General features: G+C 41.8%; 1 protein-coding gene across 1 annotated transcript in view; it reads right to left on the bottom strand.

The window, feature by feature from the left end:
* SGPL1 (sphingosine-1-phosphate lyase 1) overlaps nucleotides 1-12867 on the bottom strand; it is a 20516-nt gene that overhangs the window by 7245 nt on the left and 404 nt on the right. Inside the window, exons 2-5 of the mRNA XM_010021633.1 lie at nucleotides 10889-10956; nucleotides 8899-9046; nucleotides 7180-7259; nucleotides 5535-5663 (exon numbers count right to left, since the gene is read on the bottom strand). Coding sequence (XP_010019935.1) covers nucleotides 5535-5663; nucleotides 7180-7259; nucleotides 8899-9046; nucleotides 10889-10956 — 425 coding nt within the window. The remainder of the gene's footprint in view (nucleotides 1-5534; nucleotides 5664-7179; nucleotides 7260-8898; nucleotides 9047-10888; nucleotides 10957-12867) is intronic.

The following is a 12867-nucleotide window of genomic DNA, read 5'->3' on the forward strand; positions in this document are numbered from 1 at the left end:
AACCAACTGTAATTTCCCCTTTTAACCTCTTCCCCCCAAAAAATAAACATAAAAAGGATGCAATCACATTTGCATGCCTTAAGACATCTGCTAGTCTGGATTTTCTTTTTTTTTCCTCCTCAGCTGACATAGCTGCAAATCCCTAAAATGCAAAGAAGAAGTGTGACTGCATGAGAATGACTAAACATTAAGTACAGATATAAGGAACAAAGTTCACAGGCAAACAAAACAGCCTGCCACATTTGTTCCTAACATGACCCAAGCTAGCAACAGCTGCCACCACAGGCAGTATGGAAGTGACTGTCACACCACAGACAATTTCTTCTTTTTTGGTAGTTTAAAAGCAACAGCTGTCGCAGATAAACGCTCACAGAGCCTGACACTGGATAGAGAAATCATTGCATTTATTGTGAAGGAAATAGGTGGCAGCAGGAACACAATGTCCTAAGCATTTTATGGGCTGTGTCATTCACTTCTCCACCTTCTTACGAAAAGATCTGTGAAGTTGTCAGCTACTACCTTTGGGAAAAAAAAAAAAACAAAAAAAAAAACCAACCAGCTGGTATAACATGGATTGCCCTCCTACTGCCAGGTGGGAGAAGAGAAATGAGTTTATCACATACTTGTAACACTGCTTGCAACATTGCTTACAACATTGCAATGATCGTGAAAACTTTGCTAGGCGTGATTTGGCAACCTTGGGATTCATGTTACTGAATGCCCAGGCACAAAGACTGGCATGCAGATGACCACACAGAAAGCTTGTTCAGGCTGCTGAAAAAACACTGAATTCAAACTGAATTTCAGCCAGATCAGCTTCCTAAATTGGCCCACAATCACCACATTGGTACCAACATGAGTCTCCACCATGGCGATGTGCCAGAGCAGCTTGATCTACAGCAGCACCTTCAGTGTAGGACAGCTATAACAGCAAAAACCCTTTTGGTCCATGCGGTTTATACCTGCAGAGAGAGCCTGCTCCTTTACAGGAGGCTTTGTCAGCCTCGCTCTCAACAGCAAACTCATTCTGCTATAGCCAGGGCTTGAATCACTGTCACGGGATGGAGCTTCCCCACAGCCTATGGCACACCAGCAGCTGGCCAACATGCAGTGATTCAGCACCCACCAATGGCTCCACAAGTATTTTTTTCTCTCCTCTAAATGAAAGTCCACAGGCTCAAGCAATGCCATGGGGAGAAGGGGCTGGAAACAGGCATTGTTTTAAGCAGCTTTCCAACCCTGCGCTATCTTCAAAAACCAGGCAAACTGCATGGAAAAGGCAAGCAGACTTCTTTTGTTCCCAATTTATTATTTTCCAAATGGGAGGGCAAAGGAGAAAGCACAGGGAAAAACATCTCTCCTGCTTTCTAAACTCGGTATATCCCTTCTGTTGCTCCCCCACCCCAAATCCCAGTGCTCTGGAACCTCAACATTAAACAATCAATAAGTTCTACAGTCTCTGTTCAAGGATTTCTTTGGCCATGCCGCTTGCATATCACTGTCAAACTGTCAGACATAAAAGAACCACTCTGGTTCATGATGTCTAAAGTTTTTCTTGTATTTTCACCTTAGGAAACACATCCATTCAGACCTCAGAGACAAAGCTCACCAAAAGTTTTACAAAAGTTTATCCCATGAATAAGAAAGCAAACTACAATTTATTTCCAAGGTAGCACTGGAGTAAAAACATACAACAATCCACTGCATGTTCATAACGTAGTGGCAGACTTGCATAAAACCTCTGTAAACCTGCAGGTTGTAAATTCCTCTAGTTGTCTCTCTCAAGGTGACCCACTCATCACTACAGATAAAACCTGACAGATCTGCAGAGTTTAAATCCCCCCCAAGACACATCACTCACATGGCATTGTTAAAGCTCTACTTCATATGTGCAGCCAGCAATACAACAGTTTGGAAGCCCCAGAGTTTAGGAGAAAAGAGACAGGATGGTTTCTACAGGATGCTCAGGTTTGCATCTGCTGATTTTGCCTCCTCTCTCTTGTCTTCAGCTGCAGAGTAAGTGCAAAGAATTCAGAGAGAAACCAACATCAACTACACACGTGTGCACACCCCTTCCCTCCCCCCTCAGTGTTTCCCTGAACTTCAAAGCTGCCCTTTCTTTTTAAAGTTCAAAAAACTAAAAAAGAAAATCATTGAAGCTTGCATAAAAGTGGTGATTTCTCCCCCAAATTACAAGGGAAATCCACAGCACTGCAAAACAAAGCACCTTGTGAACAGGAACATATGCACACATCAGACAAGAACAAACTCCTCCGTTCCTCTTCTATGTGCTGAGATTAATTAGTCCTTTCAAATCATTGCAAGAATGTGACTAGAATCTCATGGGCACCAAAAATCACCAATGCCCACCTCTTTGCTCTCGTGTAACACGATTAAAAGCAAGAACAAAAGTAGTAATTAGTGAGAAATAGGAAGCATCCATCTGCTGCTGAAAATAATTATTTTTAAAAACTGCTTAAAAACCTGGAACATCTCTCTATGCAATTTAAGGCAAAAGGCATGCCAGCACACCCCTCACCACAAGGGCATTGTTAGCAGTTTTATGCCCATGTTTAAATGAAGGAGAATTACAGCCCCCATGTCTCAGATAAAGGCAACTCCTGTAAATAATGCAAGCTGCTCATCTGGTTCAACATTCAGAAATCTAAAAAGGCATGTTTCGTTTTAGCATTTATTAAACACACTGAAAATCTTCAAAGAGGAAGTAGGGGACTGCTCTCCAGAGATCCCGCTTAGGAAGGTGCCCGCATGACACAAGGCAGGACCATACAGACATCCCCAGGCTGCTGAAAGCCCTGGGAACAGCACAAATGTGTCACTGCGCTGCTTTTCCCAGACGGAGCAGCACCATAAAGTGCTGTTTTGCAACACGTTGTGGAAATCGGAGCACAAAGGAAGTGAAACTGCCTCACTGAGAAGCACAGACAAAAACTTTTGGTAAGTTTTCCACATAGCACAGTCACACATACACTCTTCAGAAACACCAACAAGCTCCATCGGCCTTCAGGGACCAGCACCAGGCACCAATGAAATCAGACAAGCAGTCCCAGCTGCTTAAATCAGGTTAGTAAATCCAGTGGACAGGGATCTAGCACTAAGACACACTGCTTCTCAGAGATGACAGCGATGAAATTCGGGAAAAAACACCCCAAACATTCATCTTAGTTTTCATCATTGCAAAAGTTGAATAGAGTGAACAAGGAGCCTTCTCAATAGAAAAAGCCAGCAGCACCTCCTAAACAGATGAATTTGAAGATAAAGGTAACTCCCAGCATTGTGCCCTCCCTGGTTTAGCCATCTCTCTGTTTTACAGCCTCACTGGTTACTGAAGTTTAACTGTGGCAGTCTGAGCAACCAGCTAGAGCAGGGCCTTCCAGAGACAGAAAGCATAACATTAATCTGAAAAAAAACCCCTCTTTTAAAATGACTGTGTAACTGTCCAAGCCTCCAGAAATAACTCCGAAATGTTAATTCTGTTTGGGGGAGAAGAAAATAAGAGAAGTCTTTGAGCCCAGCTACTTAAAGAGCATGTGACCTCCACATATCCACCCACATCTCTCCATCAATGAGTAGCAACCCTGGACACTTCACAGTCAGGAAAGGCAACGTGGGAGGAAGACAAAAGGTCCACTGGAGAGACTCATTTGGACAAGATAATTACAGGGATGCAATTAATCTTCTGTTTCCGGCCAATCAGCTTTTCAACCCTCCCTTCTCATCATGCAGATTTGACTGTTCAACCAACCAAAATGTAACTGCCACAGGTTGCATGCTCACCTGTTTACTTTGCTTCTGTTTGAATCTTAACCACAACTTTATGTCATGATCCTCAGGAATGAGGGGAAGACAGAGGGAAAAGCAGGATTCCCCAGAGAGCATCTGTGGAGGTCTCATGTTAGCTGTGATCACCATCTTAGTGTTTTGGAGCAGTTTTTTACCTGTATCGAACTTCCCCTCTTAGGCAATTCTACTTTTAGATTTCAGTGAAAGAGCACACAGGGCCAAGGGTGACACATATACAACACATGCTTTACGTAACAAAAACTGCACACATATGTTGCAGACTTCAGCAAGCAAAGTCCTCCAAGCATACAGTAAGTGTGTCAGAGTTATCTGACTGTTGTATCAATTGACATCTCAGCTGCTGATAAAGATGAGTTCAACAGCTTTAGACACAGCTTCTTCCCCACTCCAAGGATAATCTCACTGGTGTTCTCAGCACTGCAAGCCAGGAAGGAGATGAGGTGAGGCTAACTGCTTTTTATAAGCAAAGAGGCATGTTCCTTCTCTAAACTTGAAGGTAATACAAGGAATACAGTCCTAAGAAGACAAGATAGGCAACAGGGTGCAAACTCCGCTATCAAAGGCAAATCACATCTTACACTCTCAGACACTGCACAGTCAAGTTTCACCTTCAATCCAGTTGGTTGAGCTACACCTACTACAATGCTACTCCAGTACTTACCTCCTTAACACAATCAAGACTCCAACTGTCAGATTAAGGCCATTCAAGGCCAGTTCTCCTCAAAAGCTCTTGTGTCAGCACCCTTCCCATACTGATTTTCAGCCATTGGTGGCCTTCTCCCTCCCTCACACATTTACAGACAGCTGTCACCTCACACCCAGTCTCTGAAAAATAGTCTGGATTCTTCCTGCAAATAGAACTACTTCACAAGTTACTAAGCAGCCTGTTTGTTTGCCAGCTGCACCTGACCACCACACTAGGAGATAAGAACTCACTGACCCACACACTACATAAACAGAGAATTTGGCCTAAGGAATTCAGGATCCTTACTAAAAAGATAACACAAGGGAGAGAGCAGCATAAGAAGCCATAGCTTATTTTCATAACAATAATTCACCATGCAACTTCACATCTTTTGCTTGTTGACTGACTCTGAAAGCATCAGTTTATAAACACCCATCTAGACTCCTGCTAGGAACACTATCGAGGCCTTAAAACTGGTTTCCACCATAGTACACTGGAAAGCCTGGAAAGTCAGCTTTCCAGCTGGACAGATGACAATACATGCCATGCCTGCTTGATCACCAACACTTTGAGCTGTTTGTTGGGGACTAGCCAGCCAGCCAGCTAGCCTTGTCCTCAATCTGAGCATTCTGGCAGGCTCACAGATTTCCAGTTCAGAGATTGAAACTGAGGGGAGCTACTCAAAGTGACACTGCTCTGTTCATCATCCATCCCTGACAACCAGACAGGCTACATTACACTGGTTCTTTTTCCAACTGCCATCTAGCCTGTATCATTTAAGAGTGTGAAAAAAAGGCTGAAGTAAATAGTCTTGTCTAGAGAACTAGTTCCTTGAGTTAAATAGTCTCTCATAAAGCTTCACCAAGAGGGGCAATTAGCAATTGTCTTCCGTACAACTATGTTGGCATGGCATGTACCAGAATGAGCCTGACCTCCACCTAGGCTGGAGAGCAGAAGATGCATTTGCACTTGAAGTCAGAAATATCCAAAATGTTCAGGGGACACATGAAGACAGGCTACTTACAGCACCACAAGAGTTGGGGCCCCCATTGAAAAGCGTACAGGCAATCCTCACTACTTCTGCTTCCATCTTCCTCAAACCAGGGAATATATCCGGATGGAGAGGATTACTCCAGGCAAACTCTTCATACACCTCCAGAAAACAAAGACAGAAAGTTAGCCTTGCAGTTGAAGCACTGAGTTATCAGTGCAGATTTGAGAACTTACTATATGCACTGCATAAGCAAATTAGCTGCATTTAGCTGTAACAATACTGCAGATCTCCTTGGACTTCACTTCTGCTGCAAGTAAATACCACAAGCTGGGAAGCTATAGCTGAGGGTGAGGAAAAAAAATCATTTGTTTTTCTAGGGCATTCTGACCTCTGGAGTGATTCTGTAACACAGCAATATTTCTTGTTTTAAAGACAGGTTTAACCATTTAGCTATTTTAAAAAAAGAACACAATATGCACCCTATGATTTCTTTAAACAATGTAGGCTAAAAAGTTACTTTGCAGAACTAGTTTTCAAGTTTACTATTAAAGGAGAATTTTGAAGCAGCTAGAAAAGCACAAATGCCCACCCACACCACAACAAAAGTGGCCGTGGAAACCAGTATTTCATGCTTGTTCTGTAACTGTGGACTCACAGGATAAGGCTGGAACAGACCAGTTCCGACCTCCCGCAGTCAAGATCAAAAAGCAACTGCAGGGACGTTAAAAGAAATACAGAAGAATAAACCAGCGAATAATCAACACAGAGGGAATGTTTCCACAACATTCGATCCAAGCTGTGGCCCCTCTAGAAAGGCTGCTCTGAACTCCATGTTTCCCCAGAAGCGGCAAAGAAAATGACAACGCACAGAAGAAAACAGCTATAGCAGCCACCAAACAGCTCTCACTACAGCTGTTAGAAAAGCTTTCCCAGGAGCAAGAAGACTAGACTTCCCTTGCTTGCAAAAACCCCTCTTGAAGTAGGTATATTTGAAAACAGACCTTTAGGCTGTTTAGGTTATTTTCCAACCTTCTCAGAAGGAAAAGTTCTCAAGTAGGTAAACAGACCTAACAAAGACACCACTGAAGCATGCCAGTGCTCCATTGTTGAATGATTTTGACCACACAGTAATGCCAAAAAAACATTTTTCAAACTTTTTAGCTTAAATCAAAAGGAATTTAGTATTCCTTAGTGAAGCTGTTCCAGTCCAAGGGTCCCAGAGCCTCCCAGTAACAGGACAGCCAAGGATACTTTCACCTCAGCCCACGGTGAAGGCACATCTGTCAGGGGGCTTGCCAAAGCTGATCTACAGCAATTTTATGCCTTCCACCATTCCCTGAGTTAAAAAGTCATAATCGGTTTCCAGTTCACTTGTTACCAGTTTCTTTCTTTTTACTCAAAACAATGTCTCATCTGATTGGATTCTAGTTATCTTTACATGATGTTTTCACAGAGACAGTCATTTGCCCAGCTTTACTTTGCCTAAATGATTTGCTAATAATTCCCCTTCCACCTACATTTACCCTAGGCTCTGTCTTTATAGTTCAGCAGTCTTAGTTTCAGATCTTCCCTATTTATTTTGAAAGATGCTGGAACGGTGTTGAGGGGTTTCCAGTCATCCTGAAGACTCCAAGGATATCTTTGAAGATGCAAAGTTATACTGCTTGCACCTTACCTTCACTAGCAGGTGGGTGAGTTTTTCTTCACCACTGTACACAGTCCCAGAGACTTTCCCATCCTGCCAACGTACGTCTCCTGAAAGAGAACCCCACACTGCTTGCAAACACAGCCATTCTCAGAAAACACATAAAAGTGCACAGAGAAGTTCTCTCATCAATTCTGCAGATGACGATTCAGCTTTTGAGATCTCACTGATGAGGAACAAGTATAAGTTTTGTGTCACAGACATGGATGTGTGTGACACTAAGCCTCAGGCATCATGTATCCCATGAACCTAGCAAACTGCAAGTAAATGATGACTAAAGAGCACATAAACAACATCTCACTGCAGCAAGCAGTTATATTAATACATAAGCCACTTAATACCCATTCAGTCTCCCCAGACTGCTGTCCAACCAACTGAACTCTAAGTTGGCTAAAGTTAAAGCCACTTTCAAAGAGCACCCATCACCAGTGAAAGCTGAGAAGAGATAGAAAGGCCAAGCTTGTACTGCTAAAACCTACAGTGCTGGGCACCTCAATTAAATTTCAACTGAAATGATACGATGCTGAAGCTTTAATAAATGAGAGCAGGTGGATGGAACAGCATCATCAGCACCACCCCGTTGAAAAATGCTTCAACCCACTGTCCAATGTGATGGTACTTAACCAAGTAACTTTCTACCTCCAAACACCCCAGCAGTGTATTTCTGCTTGTCTGGTTATTTGCTCCCTCTCCTAACCATTAGCCTCTTTTACAAAACTCAAAAGCATCAACTTCGCAAGCATATATAATGTGAATATAGTCACAATCCAGCCCTCGTTTCCAAGGATCTTTCAAAGGGGAGTGTCTGGGAAGGAAAGGGTCATGGGAAAATTAAAAAGGGAAGAACCAGGTTAAGGAAGGAAATAATCAATAGAGGGAAAACACAGACAGATGCTACATAAGCAATACATAAAAGCAGAAAAGAAGGAACTTGTTACAGGATGTTCAACTATAAAATGGTTTGTTTCTGAATTTGGAGTAGGTGCACTGTTCTAACAGAAAATTTAAGGTATTTCTCAAATTTGGAATAGGAGCAGAGCAGTCATATCTTCTCCTCTGGACAGCAAATCACCCAAATTTGCTTACTGGGAATAACAGACACATGAATTGGCATGGAGATATTTAAATGAGTGAGGCAACTCAAGTTTCAGACACTGCTTATATGGACTCAAGACAGAAGAACATAATCACTTTGCCTTCCTTAAATGTCTTTTTAGATGCAAACCATTGTGACTTCAATTAAGAGAGACAGTCTTGGAAATTCCCTAAAAGTCCTACTTGGAAGTTTGTTGGTTCGGTTGATTTGTTTTGTGGTTTTTTTAATTGTGGGTATTCCCTGGAGCTTCACAGAAAACCCATTTCTGGTGATGTCAGACATCAAGGCAACTGCTCAGAAAGGTAATCAAATACACATCCAAGTAACTTCCTCCCATGATGAGTCTGGAATTCTCAGGGTAAGAACAGAATTTCAACATAAAAAACCAAATGCAGTATTAGAAGTCATGAATACTGATCTTAGTCACTTCCAGAAAGAAAAGAGACAAAAATTTGCAAGCAAAGAACATCAGGGAAGAAATATTTAAGATGAAACCATGAGCAGGAGTCATTAGAACTCATTTAAGAAGTAAGCCTAATGTTACAGCTATGAAACAGACCCACCTCTGCTGCAGTAGAGACTCACATTCATACCTTTTGAGCTGTACTCTTTCATCTTCTCTAGTACTTCAGGCTGACTCATGCCTTGTTCCGGCAGTGCTTTGATATAATCCTTTTCATCTTTCAGGAAGGATAAACTGGAAGTGACATCATTCAAGGCTTCATCAATCTTCTTTTGAATCTATAAAGAAAGGAAAATACTATCAACAAAGGCACTGGACATATTATAAATAATTGCTGAATGCATGCAAGATTGAACTCACTAGCTACATCCATACTATCGAGAGGAATAGACAGGAACTTTTTCAGCTCTATGAGCAAAAAGCATAGCAGAATTCATAGCCACGCAGTTCAACTTCTCCTTCCTACCAAACTCTCCCTCCAAAAACAAGCTGACTGGAACAATGAACTGGCATACACTAGTCTCTAAACCACCCTGGGAATTGCCTGTGGGAATGGTAGGTGGTTTCAGCTGGGATAGAGTTAATTTTCTTCCTAGTAGCTGGTGCAGTGCTGTGTTTTGGCTTTAGTCTGAGAACAATGCTAATAATACACTGATTTTTAGTTGTTGCTAAGTAATTCTTACTCTGATCAAGGACCATTGGGTCTCTCATGCTCTGCCACTGAGGAGGGGCACAAGAAGCTGGGAGGGAGCAGAGACAGGACACCACACATAATTAGAAACTTGTGAAAATAAAAGCAATAAAGAAACCTCCACCACAGACAGTTAGGAGATTTCTTTCTTCCCACCCCCACCTTACATTCAGGAGGCCCAGACTTCTTCTCATAACACATTCCAAAATAGAGATTCTTCTTCCAGGCAACATAGGGATTGGGATAGTATCAGCTTTAAAGACTTTCGGACACTGGAATGCCTCAAAGTCAAGGCCTCCTGTAAGCAACTGACAGATTATCAGCTATCAGCCTACCAAAGAGCAGGAAGAGTACACAGATAGGACACACCAGGAGTCCTCTGGCACAGGAGAGTTTAACAACTCTACCCCTTGGAAGTTAAGTCTGAACAAAATAGGGATCATATACAAAGGGCCCAGACCTTTTCTAACAGGCAGACAAAAACACAAGCAGAAGAGAACAATTCATTAATTCATCTGATCAAAGGCTGCTCAAGTCAGAAGGTGAAAGCTGGGGCACTTGATAAGACAAAAAGGGGGGAAGGTAGCCCCTTCCAGAGGGCTGAGGAAGAAACTTGAGAACCACTTCTGTGTCCACAGCAAAAGGAAAAAGTTCCTTTGCTAACCTCATTTGACAAAACTGCCTATAACAGATCTGACCCTCTGAATCAATGTGTAAATACGGCAACACATCAAGCAGAGAGAAGCACAATCAAGTATTATACCAACATTTACCAGGTAAACCTAGCTGTGCATTTCACATCATTAAATCATTAACATGCTAAAATATGCCTACTCTTGTAGTTTCAAGTTTTTATGGGAGGAGGAAATCTCATCTCCCAAACACTAAAGTTTGTCTCATTTTAATGATTATGAAAACTACCAATATCTTCAATCTATAATCCTAACTACTGCTAGTAGGTATCTGAGCTCTAAACTAATCATGGCCAGTCGTATGACTAAAAAAAAAGTCCTTCCATGTTGCACAACAAACACCTGGCTATCTCTTGCTGAAGAATAAGACATTGGTCCAGAAACAACAACTTGAGTTCAATCCTGTCCCCTTCATCCATTATTAAAATTATTTTCTAAACATCAAACAACAAGGAAATGTTACTGGAAAATTCTGTAAGCACATTCACTGATTCTTTAAAAAAAAAGTAGCACGCTCATTTTATGAGAGTGATAATATGACAAAAAGACTAGGTATAAATTGTATCTTTCATTAAACCGGGTGGCAGCAGAAGACCTTCCAGATCTTTATCCTCAGATCACTGTAATCACAGTAACATGACAACAAAGATGCATGGAACTCTAAGTTCTCTGAAAAAGTTACACAGGCTGAAACAAGGACCTGAGATAACATTAAGAGAAGTTGTTCCAATACTCACTATAGCCCCAACAAATGGCATTTTTCTCAGTAGTTTAAAGAACTGCTTTTTAGTTCGGGATGCTAAACCTGAAAGACAAAAGTCAGAAATTAACTTAAGATGACTCAAGAAAACAACAGCAACAAAATCCAAACAGATTCAGAGCATAACACTTCAGATACAGCCCATGATACAGGCTCGGTATTTCTGATCCAAGCTAAAATAACACAGTGACCAAGGGGACATGGTGAGACAGATGAGCATATTTGGTGAGGCACTGGAATAGGTTGCCCAAGGAAGTTGTGAATGCTCCAACCCTGGAGGTGTTCAAGGCCAGGCTGGACAGAGCCTTGGGCGACATAGTTTAGTGTGTGGTGTCCCTGCTCATGGCAGGGGGTTTGGAACTAGATGATCTTAAGGTCCTTTCCAACCCTAACTATTCCATGATTCTATGATTCTATATCAAAGAGAAAAGTTCAGAAGTGGACCACGCTAAAGAAACATCTGACTTGCAGAATAGTAGCCACTTACGGGAATCAATAGTTTGACTCTTCTTTTACTAACAAGGGAATTTACACCCACATGTGGAATTTTACAGGAAAGAGAGGGATTTTAGATTTGCTAAAGTGAAGTTCTCCAGCAAAAAAGGAAGATACTGGTTGAAGTTATTTTCTGCCTTTTCAAACCAGAATCGTACTATAACACAAAATCATGAGGGTCCCAGACCAAAGGAGGAAATAGTACTTCAGCCATAATGTGACAAGGATCTGGCTGGTGTCTGGCCATCCAATATCGGAAACACATGATGCAATGGGAGGCAACTCAGGGGAAGGGGACAGACAGAGGGAAGAGCAGAAATTCCACCAGAGCCCACATACTGGAATGAGAGAAGCCACTGATGACAAACACCAGGAAACTCCTGGGGTAGCTCTAAAGGCAGGAATGAAAGCAGGATGACACAGATGTTTTATAGCCATCAAAAACACATTTCGAGTCTTACAGGCATTTCAATTGAGCAGCAGCAGTTACAGGATGCTTGCACCAACAAATAAGTAAACAAACGTTTAAAATTGACCATTTTAAGGACTTTGCAATTTTATCTACATTTCCCACACACTTCATATATATTTTGAAAGGCTACATAAGAACAGTAATTGCAGTGTGGCACATTCTGTAGCAAATACTTGTTAACATCCTGACAGTAACATTTCTATTGCATATTTCAGTGTGCAGTTTTATTAATAACTTCCACAGCGAGAAGACTGCAAACTCCTGAAGAACTCTGAAGAACTCAGACAATCTAATATGATCTCATAACAGCTCACCAATACTTTAAAAAAAAAAATAAAATAAATACTGTGCACCAGTATAAATACTAGCCAAGAAGCTAACTTAGTCCTGTACTGAGCAAAAGCTTCATACCGTTTTGTCTCTGCCATAGATTCTCCCACTGTTTAGTTAATCTCATCTTTAAAATTAAAAAGGCTGGTTAAGGAACAGAGAGGCACAGGAGTAAACATCAAGTTAAAAACTTGGCTATTTTTAACAAACTGCTACCAGAGTGTAACTCTGAGGCCTGCAGGAACTGAAAAGCACCACGTTCTCCTCTGAGGGCAAAGTAGTTATCTCTGACCATCGCACAGCCAGAGAAAACTGCAGGCTCATCAAAAGAGATCACACTGAAGAGTTGTCAATATCAGAAACCAGTCAAAACAGGAAGATGCTCCAGGGATGTGAAGAATCCAAACAACACCACCAGACGCAATTATCTCGAAGATCCTGAGGATGAAACATGCCCCCAAGTCCAAATCAAAACCACATATCCTCCCCCAGCAGGAAGGGAAACAATCAAGAGCAGTTGTTATCCAGACACTTTGTACCACTGACTTAAGTTCACAAGAACCCAGCTTTCAGATAAATTTCCCAGGTTTTGAGCAAGAAGAAAGTGTTGCAACAAGTAAATGGTTTAGCCAAACACACAAGGGAGACGAGGAAGGGAA

Source organism: Nestor notabilis, unplaced genomic scaffold, assembly GCF_000696875.1.
Source record: "Nestor notabilis isolate BGI_N333 unplaced genomic scaffold, ASM69687v1 scaffold32379, whole genome shotgun sequence".
NCBI classification, from domain to species: Eukaryota; Metazoa; Chordata; class Aves; order Psittaciformes; family Psittacidae; genus Nestor; species Nestor notabilis.